The sequence below is a fragment of the Protopterus annectens genome, chromosome 9.part0, assembly GCF_019279795.1.
Source record: "Protopterus annectens isolate FY-2018-M chromosome 9.part0, PAN1.0, whole genome shotgun sequence".
NCBI lineage: Eukaryota > Metazoa > Chordata > Ceratodontiformes > Protopteridae > Protopterus > Protopterus annectens.
In genome coordinates this window covers 1790210907-1790234936 of record NC_056743.1, presented here as the reverse complement: position 1 = coordinate 1790234936, position 24030 = coordinate 1790210907, and the positions used below count along the sequence as shown (strand labels likewise).

Sequence of the window (24030 nt, the reverse complement as noted above, 5' to 3'; positions counted from 1 at the left end):
TCCGGCTCGGAGCCAGTCATTATCAATTCAGGGTTCTTCCATTCGGCCTCACCTCAGCCCCCAGAGTGTTCACCAAGGTCATGGCAGTGGTTGCAGCCCACCTGAGACTCCAGGGCATTCAGGTCTTCCCTTACCTAGACGACTGGCTCCTCACCACGACCAACAGGCATCAGCTCTGTGTGGCGAGAGATTATGCTCTGTCTCTGGCCTACAATCTAGGCATCTCAGTGAACGAGCAGAAATCCTGCCTGTGCCCCACTCAAGCCCTAGAATTCATAGGGGCCAGGTTAGATGCACGAATCTCCAAAGTTGTTCTAACGTCAGTCAGGCTGAACAGTTTGTCATTTCAGGTGTTAGCCCTTCTTCGGAGCCCTGCTCCTCCAGCGGAGTTAGTCCTGAGGGCACTGGGGTCTATGTCAGCAGCGATCGGTCTCTCTCTTCATGCCCGTCTGCGAATGCACATATTACAATGGACCCTTCAAGTCCAATGGTCCCTGTTGATCCACCCATTATGCATGCCAATACCCCTGAGCAGAGTGTGCAGGGACTCCCTTCTGTGGTGGTTACAGGCACAGGAACTCAGAGAAGGGAGACCCTTTATGATTCCCCCGGTCAAAGCCACGTTGACCACGGACGCTTCTTGCCTCGGGTGGGGGGGGCATTGTTCAGGCAGATCCGTTCAAGGCACGTGGACTTCCCTAGAGACCGCATTGCATATCAACGTCGTAGAGATGAGGGTGATGCTTTTGGCGTTGCAAGCTCTCCACGACCTTCTTCCCATAGGGACTACTGCAATCCAGACGGACAACATGTCAGTAGTCTGGTATATAAACAAGCAAGGAGGGACCAGATCTTATCCCCTGTGTCGAGAAGCCATGAGAGTGTGGGAATGGGCGATTTCCACCAACCGCTTTCTGATAGCAACGCACATTCCGTGACAGTCCAACATATTAGTGGACAAGCTAAGTCGAGTGTTCCTCACTCCATATGAGTGGTATCTGAATCCATCTGTTGCGAAGCAGATCTTCCACAAATGGGGTCAGCCTCGCTGCGACCTTTTCGCTTCTCCTTTAAACACAAAATGCAGCGAGTACTTCGCGATAGTTCCCCCCAGAGAGAAGACCCCCAGAGACGCTCTAGTCCATGCTTGGCCTCCCGGACTCCTTTATGCTTATCCCCCCTCCCACTTATGATGAAATTCATCCAGAAAGCCTGTTGGTTGGGGAGCAGAGTTATCCTCATAGCCCCATTCTGGCCTCGACAGATCTGGTTCCCCTTTCTGCTGTCTCACAGTGTGGCTTCCCCATGGATTCTGGATCCCAGTCCAGACCTAATCTCGCACCCAGCGAGATGCCATACCCCAAACCTGGTCAATCTCAAACTTGCTGCTTGGTTGATCCAGTTCCATTAATGGCTAGGACTCCCGGTATCTCATCCCCCATTAAGGCCATTCTGGTGGCGGCTCATAAACTATCTACCAGGAAACTTTACAACAGTAAATGGAAACGTTTTTCCATCTGGGCCAAAGATAAAGAATTGGACCCATTTACTGTCCCTATTCCGACTATTCTGGACTTCCTTTCCCTGCTTTTTAGACAGGGAGCAAGTGCCTCCACAGTCAAGGTGCAGTTGGCGGCCATCTCCCATTTTCACATGGGGGACGGCATAGGCTCCTTAGCATCTACAAAGTTGTGTAAAACCTTCTTAAGAGGCGTTTTTCTTTTGAAACCACCTGTCAAGACTGTGGTTCCCCCGTGGGATCTCACTCTGGTCTTACAAGCCTTAACGAGACCACCTTTCGAGCCTGCGGCCTCGGTTCCGTTGAAGTTCTTGTCTTGGAAAACGGCTTTCTTAGTGGCTATTACTTCAGCCAAGAGGGTTTCAGAATTACAAGCTCTGTGTATCAAACCTCCGTACCTTATCTTTCACAAAGATAGAGTGTCCCTCAGGACTAACCCATCTTTCTTGCCTAAGGTGGCTACAGAATCAAACATTAATCAATCAATAAATCTTCCTGTATTTTTCCCCAAATTTTCACAACAAAGGCGAATACACGTTGCACAAATTGGATGTACACAGACAACTGCGTTTTTACTTGCACAGGACTAGAGAGTTTCGCAAGTCGGACCAGTTGTTTGTTTCTTATGCAAAATCAGCCATGGGCAAGGCAATTACTAAAGTGACTGTAGCAAATTGGATCTGTCAGTGCATTATGCTGGGATACACTTCATCTGGGAAGCCAGCTCCGGTTGGCGTCCGTGCTCATTCCACAAAATCTGTAGCTACCTCAACAGCCTTTTGGTCTAGGGTTCCAGTAGATGATATTTGTTCAGCAGCTACCTGGTCCTCATCTCATACGTTCATTTCTCATTACAAACTGGATATGATTTCCAGGAGTAGGGCTTCTTTTGGCTCCGCGGTGCTTGAATATCCTTCCGTAAGGACCACCCAGGTTCTTATAGGTTAGCTGGGGACTCTGTCCCACAGGTTGCAGATCAAATGAAGTAACTACTTCAGATAAAGAAGTTATGTACTCACCATAACGTTCCATCTGAGTAGATACTTCATTTGTCTGCAACCGACCCTGTCATCCCCCGAACCTCGGGAATTTTTCTGATCATTCAGAGTTGGTTTCTGTCTCGAGTTGGTGAGGCAAAAAAAACGATCTGAGGTAATGTGGTTGGTAGTAGGGGATTATGGGTAGGGGGAGGAGCTAGGGGCTCGAATCTTGGAGCTTGTAAAGCTGCCGGATCTGATCCGAGGTCGGATCCGACACCCACAGGTTGCAGACAAATGAAGTATCTACTCAGATGGAACGTTATGGTGAGTACATAACTTCTTTTTATCCCCTTTGGGAAAAAACATGTACCCGTGAATTACCACATAGGTGGCAGTACACTAAACACCGAAAGTGTGATAAGAGACTTAGGGACACAGGTGGACAGTGGTCTCACCTTCAATAACCACATCACTACAACAGTCAGGAAATCCTTCTATGTGGCACACTTCATCACTAAGGGCTTTTCATCCAGAAAAAAAGAAGGTCATTGTCCCACTGTACTCATCCCTCATTAGACCCATTATAGAATACAACACCCCATTTGGTATGTATGTCTCAAGACATCTGCAACAACTGGAAAGGCCGCAGAAATACCTCACCAAAAGAATCACAGGCCTAAAGCAGATGCCCTATGCTGACCACCTTAAAAAACTCCAGCTATACTCCGTCCCATATCGTCTACTCCAAGGCGATCTCTGCTTAACATACAAGGCCATGTCAAACCCAGAGCTGCTGGACATGCTACACTACAAGAAATCCCAATCCCTCAGAGCCACACACTCCAGGGATCTAAACCTTATCACAATAAACAAAACATGCTGGAGGGATAGGTTCCTGACCCAGAGACTCCCTAGACTCTGGAATAGACTGCCCATACATGTCAAGCAGAGTGCCTCTTTGGCCCTCTTCAAAAGGAACCTTGATGATTGGATGGGAGAAAGGAAATTCACCCCAGGGATCATGTCAGTCGCCCTTCTAGACAGGGGTCCAGGGAAGTAAATAGTGTGGGAAGAAATAGCCAGGGAATTGTTATGACTAGGCTTGTATAGGCCCTAGGGCTGATGAACCTATTTAACAGACAGGTAGGAAAGAGTCAATGTCTCATTTTTATTTCAGTTATTATTGGTGCATGAACTTAAGTTATTAGATGCGTGTCAAAACTTTCAACTAAATGTACATGTTCCTGTTTAATATAAGTTCAGTCTAACCTAACCCAGTTTTTTACCTTGGGGAATAATATGTAAATGCACTCCGAACTCCAACTACTGAATTCACATCATCCATGCCAGATATTTTCATAAATTTCTTCAAAACTCTACCCTCTTTTGTTTCCCTTCTGGACCCCTCAAATACATCCTCACTGCTGCTAAACAAATTCCAGTCCCCACCTGTAAGTAACATTCCCTGCTGAAAGCAGATTATTTCAGCCAGAATTTTCTTAGGCTCCATTATAGAAGTTTTAGGTGGAATATAAATGCATGCCAATGTAGTCTTAGTCTCTTGCCTGTAAGCTCCTTAGTACTATAAATCTAGGATTATTAACTTTTGTTTCCTCTTCTATCACTATTGGAGAGCCTCTTGCAAATAGTTCATAGTTTTAGTACTAAGCTAACTGCCCTTGCGAGCCATTTTTAAGCCTAGCCAATTATCCCTTGTGAGAGTCAGAAACCCTATACATTGTGTTTGTAAGGCAAACACCTTAGCCATTAAGCCACCCTCCCAACCCCAGCTCTAGACAAGTGGAGTACCTCAGGGTTCAGTTCTGGTACCTCTCTTGTTTGGCATCTACTTCTCTGAAGTACAGGCCAACACTAAGGGACTCTGGCTAACAAAGTTCGCAGATGACTGCAAATAATGTAAGTTCTCCCCTTTTCTTTCATCAGAAATATGTAATTTCTGTCTAGAAACAAAAATGGCTTTATAAATGGTGATGACAAATTTTGTGAAAAGGGGAAAAGCTATATGGCTTGTCTTTTGAGTATATGATCTGCAGTTGTGTAAAATTCAAATCTGGTCAATGAACATGTCTCTTACTGAGAGAGAGAGAGAGGAGACATTCAGCTATAACTAGGAAAGCCATGTGAATCTGTACAACCAGTTAACATTTTACCCATGGAGTAGGGGCTGGCCAGATATGATTAAATTATTTGTTAACACTGATTATCAATACATTTCATGTTTATGTGTACATCATATATGTTATTCTTTACATATTGCAGCATTGTATGTGGTAAGTTTGTTTTAGGAGGAAGAGTCTGAAAGCAGAATAAGGACAGCTTGAACATTCTTAAGATAATTGTGAAATTAAATGCATTGGATGTGATATGACTGAAGGTACTGTTGGGTTAATTATCCCAAATTTAATCAACATGCTAGTGAAACCACACTTTCTGATATTTCTTTGACTTGAGATATGGATCCAGAAAATGCTTCCCCCTCAGGGGGAATCTAGTTGGAGGGTGGAAGGAGAGTCTCTGAGACAACACTTAGTTATCTGTATTAGATGCATATTCTGAAGAGCATAGTTAATGAAGAGTTACAATGGAAAATTAACAGAGAAACCTGGGAAATCAATGGAAAATATAGATTAAATACATGAACGTTGATCCTTGGATAACTAAAGTAAGAAAATGAAGATATTGCATTGTTTAAAGACATTATACTGTGTTATGTAAAATCTGTTTATTACCGAATGTTAGATGTGCTGATTTTATAGGGAGGAAGTTACATCTGTACTGTATTTAGGCGAGAAAGGGGAGATCTCTTTTTTGTCCACTTGTTCAAGAGCAACAACTTTTCTTTTTGGTTACACTTTTCACATAAGTGCCCCTGGCAGACTGTCGATTATGCCATATCAACAGCTGGGAAGTGCTTATGGAGTACAGTGTGGTTTAATACAAAACTTATAATAGTGTAGGATAGTGATTTAAATTCTAATTTGCTAAATTGAATGCAACATGAAGATGAAACTTTTGATGTATAAATGTGTAAACTGAGAAATATAAGCTCTAGAGGCATGCAGGTCCTACCCATGCTAGAAGGTTATGACAAACTAGAATCCATTTGTATAGTCTTTGGTGGTCAGTTAATGGAATGGGAAAGTAAAATATTAAATAGCTTTTGGTTAGATCAATTATTGATTGTAAGATCAGAGTATTGCAGTTAAATATACTGATGTGGGAAATTGTGCCAACAGCCTGGTCCCTCTTCACCAATTTGTTAAAGATGCTCATGTCATAGTTTTCCCTCCTACCTATACTATCTTCATGGTTCTTCCCCAGAACCAGTGCTGTCAGTTGACTTCCTTTCAAAGTTCTGACAATTTTACCCCCTTTTTCTCCATACTTCTGTTACAGCTACTGCCTCCATGATTCTTTTTCCCCTGCCCATGGTACAGATGTCAAAATGCTGTCAACCCATTCCCTCCATGAGCCCAGATGCAGTCAGCCTGTTCCCATTGCTTTTCCTTCCCCATAGTACAGCTATTCTCAGTGTGATATCCACTCCATGGAATAAATATTAACTCAAGTCCTTTCTCATTTTTCCAGTGCAGAGAGTTAGTTAGCTCAGTCCCTTCTTGCACCTGTTCACTTGCAGTTAGACTCATCTGGCTTCCTCTTGAAGTACAGATGCTGGCATCCCGATCCTTCAATGGCTTCTTCAGTGTCTATACTGCGCAGTGCCCCCATATAGAAACAACCAGCCTAGCCTCTTCCCAACGGCCCCAATATGCAGTGAACCTCATCCTTCCCTATTTATGAATCTTTCTGCTCATTTTTCCCTCTTCCTCATGCTACTGATGCTGTTAGGATGGTTCTTTCCCCTCACTACATATACTGACGCACCTTTATTTAAATTTATTAGCTAGAGTATAGAACTGATCCATATGGACTGGTTTCAGGTCAGACCAGGATACATAGAATAAAGCCCAACAGAAGAAGCAACCTAGTTATTAAAAATAGTAAAATGCTAATATGAAGTCATTCTGGAGCTAACAAACTAGAGCATTAACAATGAGGTCAGCTACTAAAAATTTAAAGTATGCGGAGTAAATACAGCTAAATGGAGGAGGGTAGAATAAGCATGGACAGGAAGTTAAGGGGAGAATGTAGAAGGTTTGTGTGAAAGGAAGAACCCATCACCTCACCAAATCAAGACACTCGTTCTAGTCAGTTTTCCAGTGAAAATACATTCAGCTTGGCATATTAACAGCCATTGAAACTGTCACAGTCCAGTACCTTCCTCACATTTCCAGAATTGTTCTTTTATATTATGAACGTTACTTACAATCAGGATGTATAGAATCTGCTTAGCTTGGTGCTCAGCCTATGTGCATACTTCAGCTATACAGTTACAATGTTTTAAATGCCAGTACCCAACTGTGCCACCTGAGACACCAGTACAAGCACCATCTACCAGCCATCTTAGTATGGGTACACTACCATTGTAAAACTGACAGGCACTGTAGCAAAACATAAATAATTAAGTTACTACAATAAGTAGTACTGAATGTCATAGGTAGGTACTAGGCTATTGGCCCTAGGGCCTATATAAGCCTAGCCAAAAATTGTACCCTGGCTTTCGCCACCCAAGAAAATTATTTTCCTGTGCCCCTGTCGAGCAGAGCCACAGAAGCGATCCCTGGGGTGAATTTCCAATTTCCCATCCAATCATCAATATTTTTCTTGAACCAAAAATTGCACCCTGGCTTTTGCCACCCAAGAAAATGATTTTCCTGTGCCCCTGTCTAGCAGAGCCACAGAAGTGACCCCTGGGGTAAATTTCCTATTTCCCATCCAATCAAGATTTTTCTTGAAGAGTGCTAATGAGGAGCTCTGTTTGACATAGATAGGTAGTCTGTTCCAGAGTATGGGAAGTCTCTGGGACAGGAATCTATCCCTCCAGATTATTCTGTTTATTGTGGTGACAAGGTTTAGGTCCCCAGAGCGTGTAGCTCAGAGGGATTGGGATTTCTTTAAGTGGAGCATGTCCAACAGCTCTGGGTTTGACATAGCTTTGTATGTTAGGAAGAGATCACCTCTGAGTAGGCGATATGCGACAGAGTAAAGCTGGTATTTTTTGAGACAGTCTGCATAGGGCATCTGTTTGAGGCCAGTAATCCTCTTTGTGAGGTATTTCTGTAGCCTTTCCAGTTGTTGTAGATGTCTTGTGAGGTACATACCAAAAGGGGCACTGTACTCTATAATGGGTCTAATGAGTGACGAGTAGAGGGGAACAATGACCACTTTTTTCCTGGATGAGAAACCTTTTGTGATGAGGTATGCCATGTAGAAGGATTTCCTAACCACTGTGGTGATTATCAAAGGAGAGACTACTGTCCATCTGTGTCCCCAAGGTCTCATCACATTTTCGGCATTAAGTAGACTACCAGCTATGTGGTAGTTCATGGCTACAGATGACAATACACTTTTTGGCACTGAGCTTCAGGCCATGGCTTTGACACCAGGTATCTGTCTCAGTGAGGCCCTTTTGTAGTATGTCCACATCATTAGGAGTTTTGATTATGGCTTCTAGTTTGCAGTTATCTGCAAACTTTGTTAGCCAAAGACCTTCTGTGTTAGCCTGTACTTCAGAGAAGTAGATACCAAACAGGAGAGGGCCCAGGACTGAACCCTGTGGTACTCCACTTGTCACTGGTCTGAAGTCAGATTTGGAGTCCGCTACTTTCACAGTGTGGGTTCTGTCAGTGAGCCAGTTGGCAACCCATCTTGTGACATAGGAATTTATACCTAGTTTAGTGAGCTTATCTGTAATTCCAGAGTGGGGGATGGTGTCAAAAGCCTTGGCGAGATCTAGATAAGCTGTGTGAACTTTACCCTCATCTATGGCTTTGGTGACTGCTTCAAAGAAGTCAATCAGATTTAGGAGACATGATCTGCCTTTTACAAATCCGAACTGGGTAGGGTCCAGAGTTTGGGGTTTACCAATGTCTTTGTTTATGAGTTCCATGATGATACGTTCTATGGCCTTGCAGACCAGGCTCGTCAGGCTAATGGGGCAGTAGTTCCCAGGGTCCGTCATGGCTCCCCCTTTGTGGAGTGGGATAACCATTGTGGTGCGCCATTCAGTGGGCACAAAGCCTGAGGTGAGGCTATGATTGAACATGGTACTTAGGTAGGGTGCCAGTTCATTCTGTAGTTCATGTAGAATGCAGCTTGGGATATTGTCAGGTCCCATGGATGCTGTGTTCTTGGCTTTGGAGAGTGTGTATTTTACCTGTGCAGCAGTGATTACAGGAACTTTGCATTCTTCCGGTATAGGGATGGGCCCTCTAGGGGGTGAGAGGGGGGTAAAGTTAGCACTGAACCTATCTGCCAGGATGTTGGCAATATCAGTTGGTTCTGTATATTTAGTGCCTTTGTGCTGTAACTCAGAGCAGATCTGAGTGTTGCCATTAAGATTCTTGACATAGCTATGGACTGCTTTGTGGTCGTCTTTAGAGTCTGGCAATTTTGTTTTCGTAACTAGCTTTGGAGGATTTTATGAGGGGTCTCAGCTTCTTACTGAGTTTGAAGTTCTCCAGTCATGGGATTTTACTCTTTTTTGCAACAGTTTATTTCTTCTGTTGTAGAGTTTGTTTATGGAAGAGGACCACCAGATTGGCTTCCTGTTTTTGGAGGATACCATCTTGGTTCTATTAGGGATAGCATGATCCATGCACTCATGTAAGTGCTTATAAAGTGCATTTGTGTAGGATTCAGCAGTCATACCTCTATTGTCTGTCTGCATGGGTGTCATGAAATTTGCTACTTCTGTCTTAAGAAGTCTGAAGTTGGCTTTGGAGAAGTTTTTTACGGTGGTTTCCCTAATTAGGGGTGGGGGCAGGATGTGGATGTCTAGGGTGATTAGCTTGTGGTTGGATGTGACCAACGAGGAATTGACCTCTGGTGTGGAACACCAGTTTCCCATATTGGTAATGACCAGGTCTAGGATATTGCTGCCCCTGGTAGGGGTGTGAATAAGTTGATCCAAGGCGTTGGAATTTATGAATTCCAGAAAACGTTGAGCAAAAGAGTTGGTACATGAGTTTTCCCAGTTAATGGTGGGGTAGTTGAAATTGCCCATTATTAGGGTGTTGGGTTGTACCCTAATACTTTCCAGTGTATCAAGAAATGAGGAGTGGGAATCCTGGGGCATGGTGGGGGGTCTGTAGCAAGCTACAATTTGGATTGCAGTCTTGCCCGGAGTTAGTTGCACTTGGATAATCTCGGCTGCATTATGCTGTGCAACTAGCCTGGAGGTGTGGATATCCTTAATGAGTATGGACACGCCTCCACCTTTAGTGCTTCATTCCGGGTTAGGTGGCCGAAAGGTGTGGTATGAATGATAGCCTGATAATGCAGGGGTGCTCTCTGGAGCTTTGAACCAGGTCTCTATCATTGCACAGATGTCGATGTTCTCCATTTTAAGGAGTGCCTTGAGTGAGCCTGCTGTGAGTGCATTTTGAGATTTAGACTTCTAGCATTGAGTAGTATTACCCTCAGATTTTGCTTGCTTGTACCTGTTACAGAGGTGAATTTGTCATTTGAACCTTGCCTAAAAAAGTTACTATAGGGGTGGCAAGAGCCTTAGCCAGTATCTGGAATCCTAAGAGCGACAGGTGCAGGCCATCTCTGGCAAAGCATCGTGGTCTGTCGATCATGTCGTCCCAGGCAGACAAATACTGGATCCCCTTAGAATGACACCAGAAGCTTAGCCAATTGTTAAAGTCAATCATTTTGTCCTTGTACTGTGGTATCATTCTGGGTGATGGCAGGATGCTATTCAGGGTTAGGGTCATACCTGCCTGGGATACAAGATTGGAGAGCTCCTCCATGTCTCTTTTCATGTAGTCCAGGGAGGTCAGTCTCAGGTCATTTACACCAACATGGACAATGACAGTGTCATATTTGTAATTGTTGTGGAGTGACCTGAGTGCGTGCATTATATGGCGGATCCTGGCACCTGACAGGCAGCTTACAATAACTTTCTCCTTGTTTAGCCTGGTGAGTGGAACATCAGTGTGCCGGACTATAGAGTCACCTATGACTAGAGTGCTGGGTACGTTGTTATGCCTTATGGTCTGTGGTTGAGTGGCACACTGAGTTTGTGGGCTGTGTGTCATTTGGGTTGTGTTGGGGGGTGGAGTTTGCTTGCATTTCTGCTTTGGAGGTCCCTGATGCTTGGTCAGGTTTTTATTGAGAACCTCCGCAAATGTAGGTGTGTTTTGTGTTTCTATGTGTGTGTTTTGGTGGTGTAGGTTTTGAGGGACTATGTGATGAGTGTGGTGTGGTGCAAGTGTTTACTTTCTCCTCTTGACTGTCTCGTCCAGTCTTGGGTGAAGAGAGCTTTGCTTCCAGTTTGGCTATATAAGTGTATTCTCACAGTTTGTAGTGTTGGATGGTAGGAGGAGAGGGTTGTCTGTGTACATGAGGCAATTGTTGCATTGCCCCAAGATGCCCAGATTCATCAGGTAGACAGGATAAATCACCAGGAGCTGACCCTTAGACATGCCTGGATAGGTGCTTAAGTACTAAAAACTGCTTTCCTCTAGACAAGTGAGGAAAGTTGAGTGCTGTAGTAATTTGCAGCTTATTTAGTGCTTACAACGAGTTCTGAACAAGTGCTGAGTTCAAAGAAACAGATTTGAGTGCTGAAACTAGAAAACTGGCTAGTTCTAAGAAACAAAATTAAGTTAGAAGGCTTCCCTCCAACACAGAAAGGCTTTGGGCTCAGAAGCCTACAAACAGTCTAGACCACTTACAGGAAACAAGCTTAATTTTTTTTTCTTTCCCAGATGCTCTCTTTGTACACAGTAGTAGTGCCTGAAATCAGAATATGATCTCACTGCACTCAGTTGAGTGAGCAAATGAGATGGGCCCAGAAGGAGTATCCAAACACAAATTTACAAGAGGGGCGGGCAGTTTCAAAGCCACCAAGACAGACACAGGGAGGGTGGGTGGAGAACTAACTGAAAAAACAGAGTCAAAACGTCCAGTTCAGTTAATATTCAATGCAACACAAATCAATTAAAATGCTGTATTACTTGAAAAAAGTGCAGATAAAGGGTACTTTAATTCTCTTATATGTCCAGTTGAATACAGCTAGATCTTAGCCCGCCAAAGCTGAGGTTTTAAGCAGAAAATATTTCAAAATGTACCACTTAAATAGGCAGTGACAGGATATCAATGAATGAGACTACCCCCACCTGCAATTACTAACAGGCAATACAATTCTAGCAAGCACTAACTGAAAAAACAAAGTCAAAACTTCCAGTTCAGTTAATATTCAATGCAACACAAATAAATCAATTAAAATGCTGTATTATTTGAAAAAAGGGCAGATAAAAGGTACTTAAATTCTCTTATACATCCGGTTGAATACAGCTAGATCTTAGCCGGCCAAAGCTGAGGTTTTAATATATGAGAGTTTTGTAGCCAGAACAAAAATGGCTGTTGAAGTTTGTACAGCAAAAATGAAAAACAAAACAAAGAAAAATTATAAAGTAAATTTATTTATTTATTTTTTTAGTTCAGCAGTACAGTTTATTTTCAGTGAACTGGAGTGCTGTATTCTTACCTACATTTTAAAACCACTCTTAGGATAATATTCAGCAACACATAATTAACATTCATTATATTAAATTCAATAATTTATATGATTCAGTGAAATAAAAGGCTTGTTATTTACACTAAAGCAGTAAAATGAAAGAGCCAGCACACGGACTCAATAAAGATTTGTACCTGATTTACACATTTGGTTTTCCCTTGAGAAATAAATATGGCACAGTTTATTAGACAAGTCCTGGTTCCTCAGGCTTGCCATTACACAGCTTGCAAATTACTTCATGTATTTTTAACGGAAATGAAAAAAAAATTACTATAGGACAATGTATAGTAAAAGAAGTTCAGGTAGGGAAAACATCTCATTTTGTTATTATATATTTTTTACTTTCAGGAAGGACAGTCAGTATTAACAAAAGATCACTTACACGATTGCTTGGCTAGCCCTCAAATTACAGAAGTAATAGTATATATACCTGAAATCTATAGACATGTTGGCTGACTTCAGGAGGAATACATGAAGTGATGGATAAAACTTTAAAGTATGATAGCCATATACACATGCACAAGATGACCTGATGTCCCACAGGTTAATTTCTAACTACAACACTAGCAACTAAGACTCAAGAAAGGAGCCAGCCTTATAGAAGACTGGTAGACTAGGGTAAGACTGAAGGTCCTTTAGGTGACTGACTGTTCTGCCCTGAGGATGCTATAGTTAAGTTCTTAGCAAAGGCTCATGGGCTGCAACATTGCAGTGCATGCTGGGTAGGACAGGCACATCAGACACTTTCTCTTCAACAAAAAAATGAGAAAAATGGCTGTTGGGACTGCTGGCTCCAATTAACAATTCATTAGTATTGCACCCCGGCATTTCTTTCCCAGTTTCCCATCAACTGATAAAGCATTAACTGACAGGAGATAGAATTCTCTGCCCCCAAAGCGGCAGAAAGAGGCCCATCACATGGCTTGCTCATTCACTAGGACCAAAAGAATTGCAAGTTGGTTGCCCGGTTATGTGCAGTGGTAGACAGGGATTGACTGCTGTCATATAATGCAGAGATTCTGGATTGGGAAGTGTATTAAGCACATGAGGAATTACAAATTGCAGGCAAGGAGCAACTAACGAACGTATGCTGACAATAGTTGGCCAAGTCTTTCAGAAGTATTAAGAAGTGGAGAGCAACACTACTGCTGCTACAGAACATTGCAAGTGTAAACTGGATTTTATACTGTGGGGGGAAGAGTATGCATGCATGGAATACATTTTGAGTGTGATTTGTTCCCAGATATGGGAAACAACTGTTTCTGTACCCCCCCAAATCATACACAGCCCTGTTAATTAACTAGATAATGAAAATTGGTAAATGCAAATATAGCCATTTATGTACAGGGTTGTAAATACTTATTGAAGTAAACTGAAGTACTAAAGGTAGCTGTTTGGTCAGCACTAGACAACTTGAGATTTCTTTTAACACTCATTTATCAACAGTAGAACATGGTTCCAAGAAGAAGGGCACAAGCTTTTATTTTGTCATTAACAAATATGTTACAAAATATAAATGGAAGACTGCATTTAATGATGCCATATATTTTTTTTACTGTGGCACATTAAATCTTGGAATACATTCTTCCTTTGAACAAAGGCATATCTAAACAGAAATGATCACATTTGTGGTACAATTGAAAATGCACATTTAAGTTAGTACAAGCAAATATATATGCAATACTGCCAACAGAGTTGTAACCCCCCCCCCACTGCCAACAAAGAGAAAATTGCTATATGTGGATTCATGGAAGACAGTAGAATTCTTCAACATATGCCTGATAAAAACAGTTGCAGAATATTTGGTGAAAAGTACTTGTATCAACACAAACCTTCGTCTACGCAGATTATTACCTGCCCAGTTTTCTTTGTAAAAGAAGAGGAAATGGAGGCTTAATGGACCTAATGTAACAAGTTACTATCTCTAGTTGTATCAGCACCCCCCCATGGCATCTTGCTTGAACTTCCAGAATTATAAATTACACTGGTTGTTCCAGTTTAATAGTTTTACTCACATATCAATCAAACTGCAGACAGCAGATGTGTGGAAATGGTTTTGCACTGGGAAAGTGAAGCAGGAAGGAACATACACCCTGAACTGTACTTTTACACCAAACCATGAGTGACAGAAGTTTCTTAACTTCCACTTTGTCTTTGCAATGAGGTTAAACCTAAACTTTTAAGAGTTCATGGCAGATGATAGAATGGCGCATATAAGAATGTTATAGCTTGCAGTCAAGATACCATACAGTTATCAAAGCCAAAAAAATGTCTGCCATACAGGTTTGTCAAAATTCTAGCAAATCAAAAGAAATTAAAAAAAAATGATGGGTGTGTGCAGCTGTAATATTCGGCATTTGCTGCACAGTTAGGCCTTGGCAGAAGTATAATGAAGGGGTTCTGATCTTTTCCCCTTGTAGCCACAACATTCCCAACTTCAAACCCCCAAAAAAGTAAAGTACTTCACCCGATAGTTTAGAATTTTATGAAAAAAGTCAAACACCTAAGTAGGGAGTGATGTTTTACTGTGTAAGTGATGGTATGTCAGGCTCAGTGCACAAGACACTATTTTCTTAAGAGTGATTTTTTTGTACCAACCCCCTTCCCTCCCCTCCCTCCAAAGAAAGGCTTGGACAAGACATAAAATATATAATTGCTGTAAAAGCTCAGTCTGCCATTATAATTACTAAAATCATTTTGGGTCACAATCTTGATGTATCACACTCGCTCACTTTACCCTACACAAGAAGAGGAGCATACGTACAGCTGCAACAGTGGATTCAGCAGTAGTAGTAACATATCTTAGTTAATAGCTGCTATTTGTTGTGCAGGTCAGGTTACAAACTTCGTATTAAGCAGTAATATTACTGCTCTGTTTGACTTATTTCGTGGTCCTCCTATAAAATGCATGGACTTAGAAGCAGCAAACACCACAGTTTGTTGCAGACTGTGGCTAACACACACATTCAAATTGCACTCCTAATATTTCCTTCTACTAGGGTTGTCAATGCCCATAAATCAAAGTTCATTTTCTTGTCTTCTACACACAAAGCAATTTTCAGTTGTCCTGAGGAACAGTGCCCTCTACATGAGTAAGGAGATTCTGTATAAAGATACTTATCTGCATAAATCATTGCAACAGTTTAGAATAATTTATTATTCTTAGTTATAGGTCTCTGTTATGAGCGGCGTTCCCTGAACTGGTAAATATTTCCTTATGTATGTCCGTGAGTCCTTTTGATACAGTGATGAAGGGAAGGGCAGTTCCTGCAGGACACTTCAAGTTTATTAATCTGGAAAGTGCTTTTCAGTCAAAGTCCAACTATTTCCTTTGTTTGTTGCACTGTACTAAGATGAGGCTCCATTTACACTATTCTCTTCTTGTTCTGCCTTTAATTTTGCGAGGGCTGCATGGATTCTGAACAGTGTTCTCGATTCCATTGAGTAATCTTTATAGTTGTTTCTAGAAGAGGAAATACATAAAAGGAACAATGAAATGGCAAATGTACTGCAATACAGAATACTTTTCATTCTAACAAGATAACACAAAATCCAATTCTAATTATATAGATAATATATCAGATCACTGCATAGGTTTCCTAACTTCACATAGGTTCATAGAGTAGTACTAGGGTAACTGCCCTTGTGGGCCATTTTAACCCTAGCCAATTACCCCACATGAGAATCAAATCTTGCATCTGTAAGGTAAACACCTTAACCATTATGCCAACCTCCCACCCATTTTAGACAAGAACTGTACAGTGACACTAATGTTCTCAGGTCTGCATACCACTTCCATTTAATTACCAGCCACAAAGATGTTCAACCAGTTGTTATAAGAAGAATTAAATGGGGATCACAGATTTCAAACCCATTACAACAGCAGGCTCATTCAATTGGCCACACACCACCATTTCAGAGCACAAAGCAACTTAAGTTATACCAAACAAAAAGGGTGAAGGTAAGAATTATGAGTAAAAACCGAACCCAAACCACTGCACAGGTGAGGGCTGTACTCTTCCAGACTCCCCCTACCTCATGACATAATGTTAACTTGTTTAGTCACATAAATCAGCAAGTTGCACACTAACACATCATGCAATTGAAGCAGCTGTCACAACTCCCACCACAGCAAACAAGTAGTGACACAAGATGTTGAAAAGCCTTATATACCGATACGGCATTGTTATGTGTATGGAAAAGGAACAGTATGCTAATAAGAGATACCTAATAACCTTTATGCAATTTGCCTGTACATCGTGCTAATTTAGTACAGAAAAGCACAACATGATACAGAAGTTTATTTTGGAAGTAGTGTGAGTGGCAATTTAGAACACTTACTTTTTTTCAGAAAAATACATTCAGTGAGAAGTCCCAACCACTCCAGCAGAGAAAAGCTGTCTTCACCTACAGATCCACTATGAAGTGTTCCACGTGTAAATAACATTCAAAGCCTGTTATTTATAATGATTATTATTGGGGGGGGGGGGGACTCAGCAGCTGTTGCACTTTAAAAGGACTCACTCTTGCCCCACTCTTTCTAATTAGCTTTTACCTACTCCAGAGATATTCCCACTGTGGATCTTTCTACAAGAGATCCTCCTTCTTCTAGAAGGATGTGCCTTCCACCAACTTTAAGTCATATTCCTAGGGATACAACAGACCCTTCAAAATGGTGTTATCTGGGGTGATCACACTGCAGAAGTGGACATGTCTTAATATAGCCTCATCTTCACCCAGGTGGGGCACTGGTGCAATCATACCAAGGTACGATGCATTCATTCTCCCATCTTTGTGAGCAGTACGGTCATCTTCATATCCATTTGCTTACCTTCATTCAGTGAAAATATGCAATATATGCAGTGTTGTCCTATGTTAGTTGTGCAGTTCAGCTATGAAAGGTACCTCCTTCAATAAGGTTGCATTATGTGCATTTACTCTCTTTTTCACCCCACCTAAACAAATACTTTACAGCCTTACACACAAAAAACTCTGATTTCTACTACTGACAAATACTGTACAAACTCCCCTCCCATCATACCCATCTCCATAGCTCTCAATCGTGCCAAATTAACCGGGAGCACCCGTTTTTAAGCTTAAATAAGCTTACTTTCCAGAGTGCCCTGTTTGGGTGCAAGTACACCTGAGATCTACAGTAAAGCACGCTTTGTTCTGGCTGTAAACATCTCAGCCAATCAGAGCATTGCTTTACTGCATCTGTTTTGCATGCAGCCAGCATGTGCCTTCGAACGTTTCTGTTTATGCAGAAGCAGAAGTTGGGAAGTTATGCGGCTGCAGTGGACTTGGTGGATGGAGGGCTCAATTAGGTCTGCTCAGTCTGCATATCAGCAGCATTGATGGATGGTGGAAGGCCTTCCAATCTCTGGGGATTGAGTGAGCATGGCGTGCTACTTGATAGAAGGAAGGAATATCGTGCGGCCATTTTACTTTGCGCAGCCTAGAGAAGTGCTAGCTAATTCATCTTTGACCGAGACTTCGAGAGGGACACTGAGAGCGGAGGGGGAATTTTAGAGCTCCAGCTTGCCTTGCCGTGGTGCTGGTGGTTCATCGTTTCTGTTCTTCATGCCTGTGGGGTTTGGAATTGTTCCCAGGAGGTCTATGGTTTCCAGTCTTTCTCCTGTAAGTATTTTCCAATCTGTTTATGTCGTATTGCAATATAACTCATCACTGTTCTTCTTCACACAAAGATGTCTTCAACTAACTTTTTGGAAAAAATGTCACTTTAGCAGTTACAGGTGCTTCATTGCACTTTACAGACCTTAGCAAAAACAAGCCTTGGGAAAGGATGCAGTTTTGTAGGTGTTTAGCGACAGTGAAAACTACATAAAGTGTGGTCTCTAGCATATGCTGTGCAGACTGAGGCAAATTCCTTTCTAAAATAATGTAAGATATAAATAGAAAATTGCTAGTGGGAGCTTCATGACCCAAGTGGCAGGAAAACTTGGAAATGAATAAACTGAAACACACCCTTTAATAGGCAGATGACAATAGTCCTAAAAGTCTACCATGAAGTTAACTATTGCACTGTAGAAACAAGTTCAATCTCATGGTATAATGGACACACAGGACAAGAATAATACCTTTATGTATACTTGTCTTTCACTTTGACAACTATTAACTACACTGACTGGACCATATATCAGACAATATTGCTTGCTGATATCAAAATTACCATAAGGAACAGAAATTAAACCTAAGTCATTGCTGGTCCTTGACTACTTTATCCACCAAATTCCATGACATTTCCCTCCAACCGAATAAAATAACTGAGGTAAACTTTGACAATCTTCTGCTGGGTTCCATTTAAGCAGACTACAAATTTTAAAGTACATTCTCTCAAATAAATTATACGGGCTTATATTTGTTAGATAACATTCATTATACCAAAGCCGCTGTACTTATCTCCTATAATAAAATGTCTAGTGACTAGAAGACTTAAGATTTAGTATTGATGAAGAGAGATTTGTTTTATAATCTATGTGGTTCATCTATTATCGACTAACTGGACTAAAGTTGCCTGCCTTTAGATTTGGTCTCCTAGTTTGTCAGCTTATTATTTAATACTCTATTGTAAGATGTAAAATATTTTACTTAATGCTGTCTCTCTTAAGTAAGAGGATCACTGCACCATATTATCACTGTTATCAGCTAGATTCATTTTATTTTATCCATTTGCAAGTTTAATCTATTATATTAAGCTTTTCTGTATTATGTTGTAACTTAAGAATTTCACTCTGATTGTATGTATCCATTCTGGGGACAACCACATTTTATAATACTAAAACACACTGTTTTACATTTTGAGATTTTAAGTATTTTGCTTCAGATTATTTAAGTTTTTCTGCATTGCCGCCTACTTTTGAGCATTTTCTGGCTTGTTAAACTTGATTTCTGTGTTGGTAACTGTATTTAGAACACAACCCAGAGCTGATTACTGAATTTCCTGCCTGCACTTATTTTTAAAATCGTTTTTTTTTTTCTTAAAACTTGCATTTTATCTGTCTCTGGCCTAGCACTCAAGTGTGGGGTAATTTACTGCACTGTTCTAACTTGTTGATACTTATGAACCTCTGCATTCCTTAAAAAAAACAAAAACAAAAAAATCTTGCTTTTTTCCCACTTTTCTGAGATTTAAAAAAGTTCAGTTACAGATTTGCTGTTCTGAACTCTTTGTAAGTTTCTTGGAGGCCATTGTTTGCTTGGGCTAAAGGGAAGTCTCTGTGTTCATCAGTGGCAGTGATAAACATTGAGCAGCCTGCCTGCCCCTGTGGGAGTGGTTACTGCCTTGAAACTGTAGTTTTATTGGCCATTTTGGGTCAATTCCAAACTCCTTGATCTCCCTCTCTTAAAACCCTCTTTTGCGCGTTTTTGCGCATAGTGCAACATCGGGCAGCGCCGCCTAATTTGATTTAAACTATTCCTGGCTCCACAAAGTCTGCTCTTCACTTTTTCCCTTAGAACTGCTCTATCTCTCAAATTAAACACCATATTCTCATTCTAAGGCCCCTCACTGGTCCAAATAAGCAATCTTACAAGTTAGCACTAATAAACCATAAGCACTACTTACTCTTATACTCTCTACGATTACCTTGTCCCCTATTGGTCCATTTTAATTCAGTTCCCTATATTACTCTAGCATGTCCAAAGGTCAGTTAATGGTTTCCTCTCCAGTCCAGCTGGTGAATCTGGGAATTTTGAGGCAATGTTACAACTGTCTCATGTACACGGACAACCCTCTCCTCCTCCAAACAGGTTCAAATATATGTGAGAGATGCAACCATATAGCCAAACTGGAGGCTGTGCTCCCTCATCTCAAAACTGGTGTAACCAGTCAGGAGGAGAAGGTAACCTCACACAACACAATTCCAGTATCACATAGTCCCACCACAACAGCAAACCAAACACATAAAAACACAAAAACATACTCGGAGGCTCTAAATAAAAATCTACCTAAGCAACAGAAACCTCCAAAGCAGACATCCAAGCAAACGCTACCCCAAAACAAAACACATACAACACATAGCACACAAAGTCAGTGTGCCAAGCAGTCACAGCCCTTAAGGCTGAATAACACACCTGATACTCTTGTAATAGGTGACTCTATTGTCAGACACACTGGCGTCCCGCTCACCAGGCTGAATAAAGAGAAGGTCACAGTGAGCTGCCTGTCGGGCGCTAGGATCCGCCACATAACACAAGCACTCAGGTCACTCCAAAGCAAATACAAATATGACTCGGTCATTGTACATGCTGGCGTGAATGACCTGAGACGTACCTCCCTCGACTACATGAAAAGAGACATAGAGGAGCTCTCTGATCATGTAACCCAGGCGGTATGACCCTGACCTTGAGCAGCATCTTACCCTCACCTAGAATGATGCCACAGTATAAAGACAAAATGATCGATTTTAACAATTGGCTAAAATGTTGGTGTCATTCAAAGGGGATCCAGTGTCTGTCAGCCTGGGATGACATGCTCGACAAGCCACGTTGCTTCGCTAGGGATGGCTTGCAACTGTCATCCCTGGGCTTTCGGATATTGGCAAAGGCTCTTGCCAACCCCATAGTGCCTTTTTTAGGCAAGGCTCAACAGTCAAACTCACCTCCATAGACAGCACAAGGAACAAGAAACTAAGGGTAATGCTGCTAAACGCCAGAAGTCTTAACCTCAAGATGCATGCACTCAAAGCTCTCCTCAGTATGGAGAACATCGATATCTGTGCAGTGACAGAAACCTGGTTCAAGGCTCCAGAGAGCACCCCAGCACTACCAGGTTATACCTCATATCATGCTTTTTGGCCCCAAAACCCGGACCGAACCACAAAAGGAGGGGGAGTTTCCATATTTATCAAGGCTATCCATACCTCCGGGTTAGTGGCATTGCACGAAGTATCTGAGACCATCCATGTGCAACTGACAGTGGGCAAGACTGCTTTTCAGTTTATAGCATCCTACAGACCACCCTCTCAAAGTCAGGAATCCCACTTGGCTTTCCTGAAAACATTGGAGAACATGAAGATCTCTCCGAACACCATTATATTAGGTGACTTCAACTACCCAAACATAGACTGGGAGCATTACTCAAGCCCCAGCACCTTAGCCCAAAGGTTCCTGGAATTTATAAACTCAAATGCTATGGAACAACTAGTCACCACTCCCACAAGAGGGGAAAACATACTAGACCTGATCATTCCCAACATGGGGACTCTATGCTCCATACCAGAAGTATATCCCTCATTTGTAAGATCAGACCATAAATTAATTTTACTGGATATCCACATCCCGACCCCACCCCCAGCCCAGAAAACCACAATGAAAACCTTCTCAAAAGCGAACTTCACACTTCTCAAAACCGAAGTGGAATCCTTCAAGGCCCCAGGGCCAGTGGAAACTACAGCCCAAACTGCAGAATCCTATATAAACACATTCTACGGACATCTCCAGGAATGCATGGATCATGCTATCCCAAACAAATTCAAGATCCAATCATCCAAAGGCAGGCGTCCAGTCTGGTGGACCCCAGCCATAAAAAAATGTACAACAGAAGGAGGAAGCTACTACATGATAGAGCAAAATCCCTAAAAGGGAAGGCATCTCTGATCAGTACTAGCAAAAAATTACGATCCCTCATAAAATCCTCCAAGGCCAGCTTTGAGAGAAAAATTGCACAGGACACTAAAGACAATCATAAGGCTTTTTTCAGTTATGTTAGGAACCTGGGATGCAACTCCCAGACTTGTTCTGAGTTGATTCTAAACAACAAAAAATACACTGAACCCACAGACATCGCCAATATCCTGGCAGACAGATTCAGTACAAACTTCTCCACCCCCTCCCCCACAAAAGAGCAAGTATCTATCCCGGCAGAGTGCAGCCTCCCAAACATCTCTGATGCTCAGGTGAAGGCCGCCCTCTCCAAAGCAAAAAACACTGTTTCCATGGGACCAGTACCCCACTCGGGCATCATAGATAAGCTATCCAGCCTAAATATAAACCCCTATGTCACAAGATGGGTCACAAACTGGCTCAAAGACAGAACCCACAGAGTCAGAGTTGCTGGAGCCATGTCAGACATGAAACCGGTCACAAGTGGCGTCCCACAAGGTTCTGTCCTGGGACCTCTCTTGTTCAGTATTTACTTTTCTGAGGTACAGGCCAACGTGGGAGGACTATGGCTAACCAAGTTTGCAGATGACTGCAAATTGGGCGCCATAATCGACTCTCAAGCTGACACAAACATCCTTCAAAAAGGTCTCGCAGAGACGGATAACTGGTGCCAGAGCCATGGTCTAAAGCTAAATGCCAAAAAGTGTATAGTCATACCCTTTGGCAAAAACAATGTGCCCACAAATTACCAACATAGGTGGTAACCCATTAAGTACAGAGAAAGTAATTAGGGATCTGGGGACCCAAGTTGATAGCAATCTCCTTTGACAACCACATTGCCAAAGTAGTTAGAAAGACCTTCTACATAGCCCACCTCATCATGAAAGGATTCACATCTAGATCAAGAGAGGTAATCGTGCCCCTTTATTCATCCCTCATCAGGCCCATCATAGAATACAACGCCCCCTTTGGGATGTACCTTACCCGACACCTGCAGCAATTAGAAAGACCCCAAAAGTACCTCACCAGGAGGATCAAGGGACTCAAACAGATGCCGTATGTTGCTCGGTTAAAAAAACTCCAGCTCTACTCAGTTGCATACCACCTACTTCGAGGCGATCTATGCCTGACATATAAAGCTATGTCCAACCCAGAATTAATGGACATGCTCCACCTCAGTAAATCTAAATCCCTTAGAGCCACGCGCTCGAGGGACTTGAACCTCAGCACAGAAATAAATAGAACATGCTGGAGGGACAAATTCAGAACCTAGAGGCTCCCTTCGCTCTGGAATAGAATTCCAATTCATGTTAGGCAGAGCACGAATCTTGATGAGTGGATGGGGGATCGTAGGTTTGTCCCGGGGATTACTTCCGTGTCACTATTAGACAGAGGCACAGTAAACTAAACTTTAAAAAGGGCACAGTATACTCAAATCAAGGGGTGGCGTAAGCCAAACACAATTGGGCTATGCTTATAAATGCCCCAGGGCAGATAGCCTAGTATGAACCTATGAACCTAAGTGATTGGTTGAGAACCAAGTGTTTATAAACAGTTGTGGCCAATAGAATGTAGACTAATTAGGGTTCTGATGTGTCTGTTATTTTTAATCACGGGCTGCTCACTAAAAGCACTGTTGTTTCTGACTTCTGGTAGTGATATCACAGAGCTGTTTGTTTCTCTCCTCCTCTGCATTTTAGTGTTTTGAACTTTATTCTGGATTTAGTATTTTGACATCTATGTTTTATTTTTCTTTACTTTTCAAATATTTTGTTTATTTTTAACTATGCTTAGTCACATTTTCTGTGGTGGTTATGGTAGTCAGAAAATATGAATAACTTACTGTAAGGATAACGGTACATTGAATGATAATGCTTTACAGTGATGAATCGTGCCCTTTCTCAATGACATTTTTTCAGGTGACTTGTTTACCTTGTTGCAGAAAAAATATTGCATCTTATCTAGCAGTTTTAGTGAACAGTGGATTACTAATTTGCTAGTGTCATTATGTAATTGTTGAAAAACTCTTGATCAACCTCTGGTTACTGTCTCTATATTTTAAACTCTGCTGACAGTGGGGCTGTGGTCACCAACTGGATAAAGCAAACAAAATAAGCTTTGGGACTGTTTGTCATGTACTATTAATAAGATATATTCCCATGACTTCTCTAGCAAGGTTATTTATTGCTTCTAAAAGTTATTTCATATTGAAAACATCTGGTCAAATCCAAAAA

General features: G+C 41.8%; 1 protein-coding gene across 2 annotated transcripts in view; it reads right to left on the bottom strand.

Annotated features, from left to right (window-relative positions):
• Positions 1-12056: 12056 nt before the first annotated feature.
• The window catches only part of LOC122812266 (tetratricopeptide repeat protein 39A-like), an 825358-nt gene continuing 813384 nt past the window's right edge, over positions 12057-24030 (bottom strand). For both annotated transcript variants that reach the window (XM_044084661.1, XM_044084663.1), the window contains exon 18: positions 12057-15632. In XM_044084661.1, the coding sequence (XP_043940596.1) occupies positions 15518-15632 (115 nt within the window). In that variant the 3' untranslated portion in view covers positions 12057-15517. The remainder of the gene's footprint in view (positions 15633-24030) is intronic.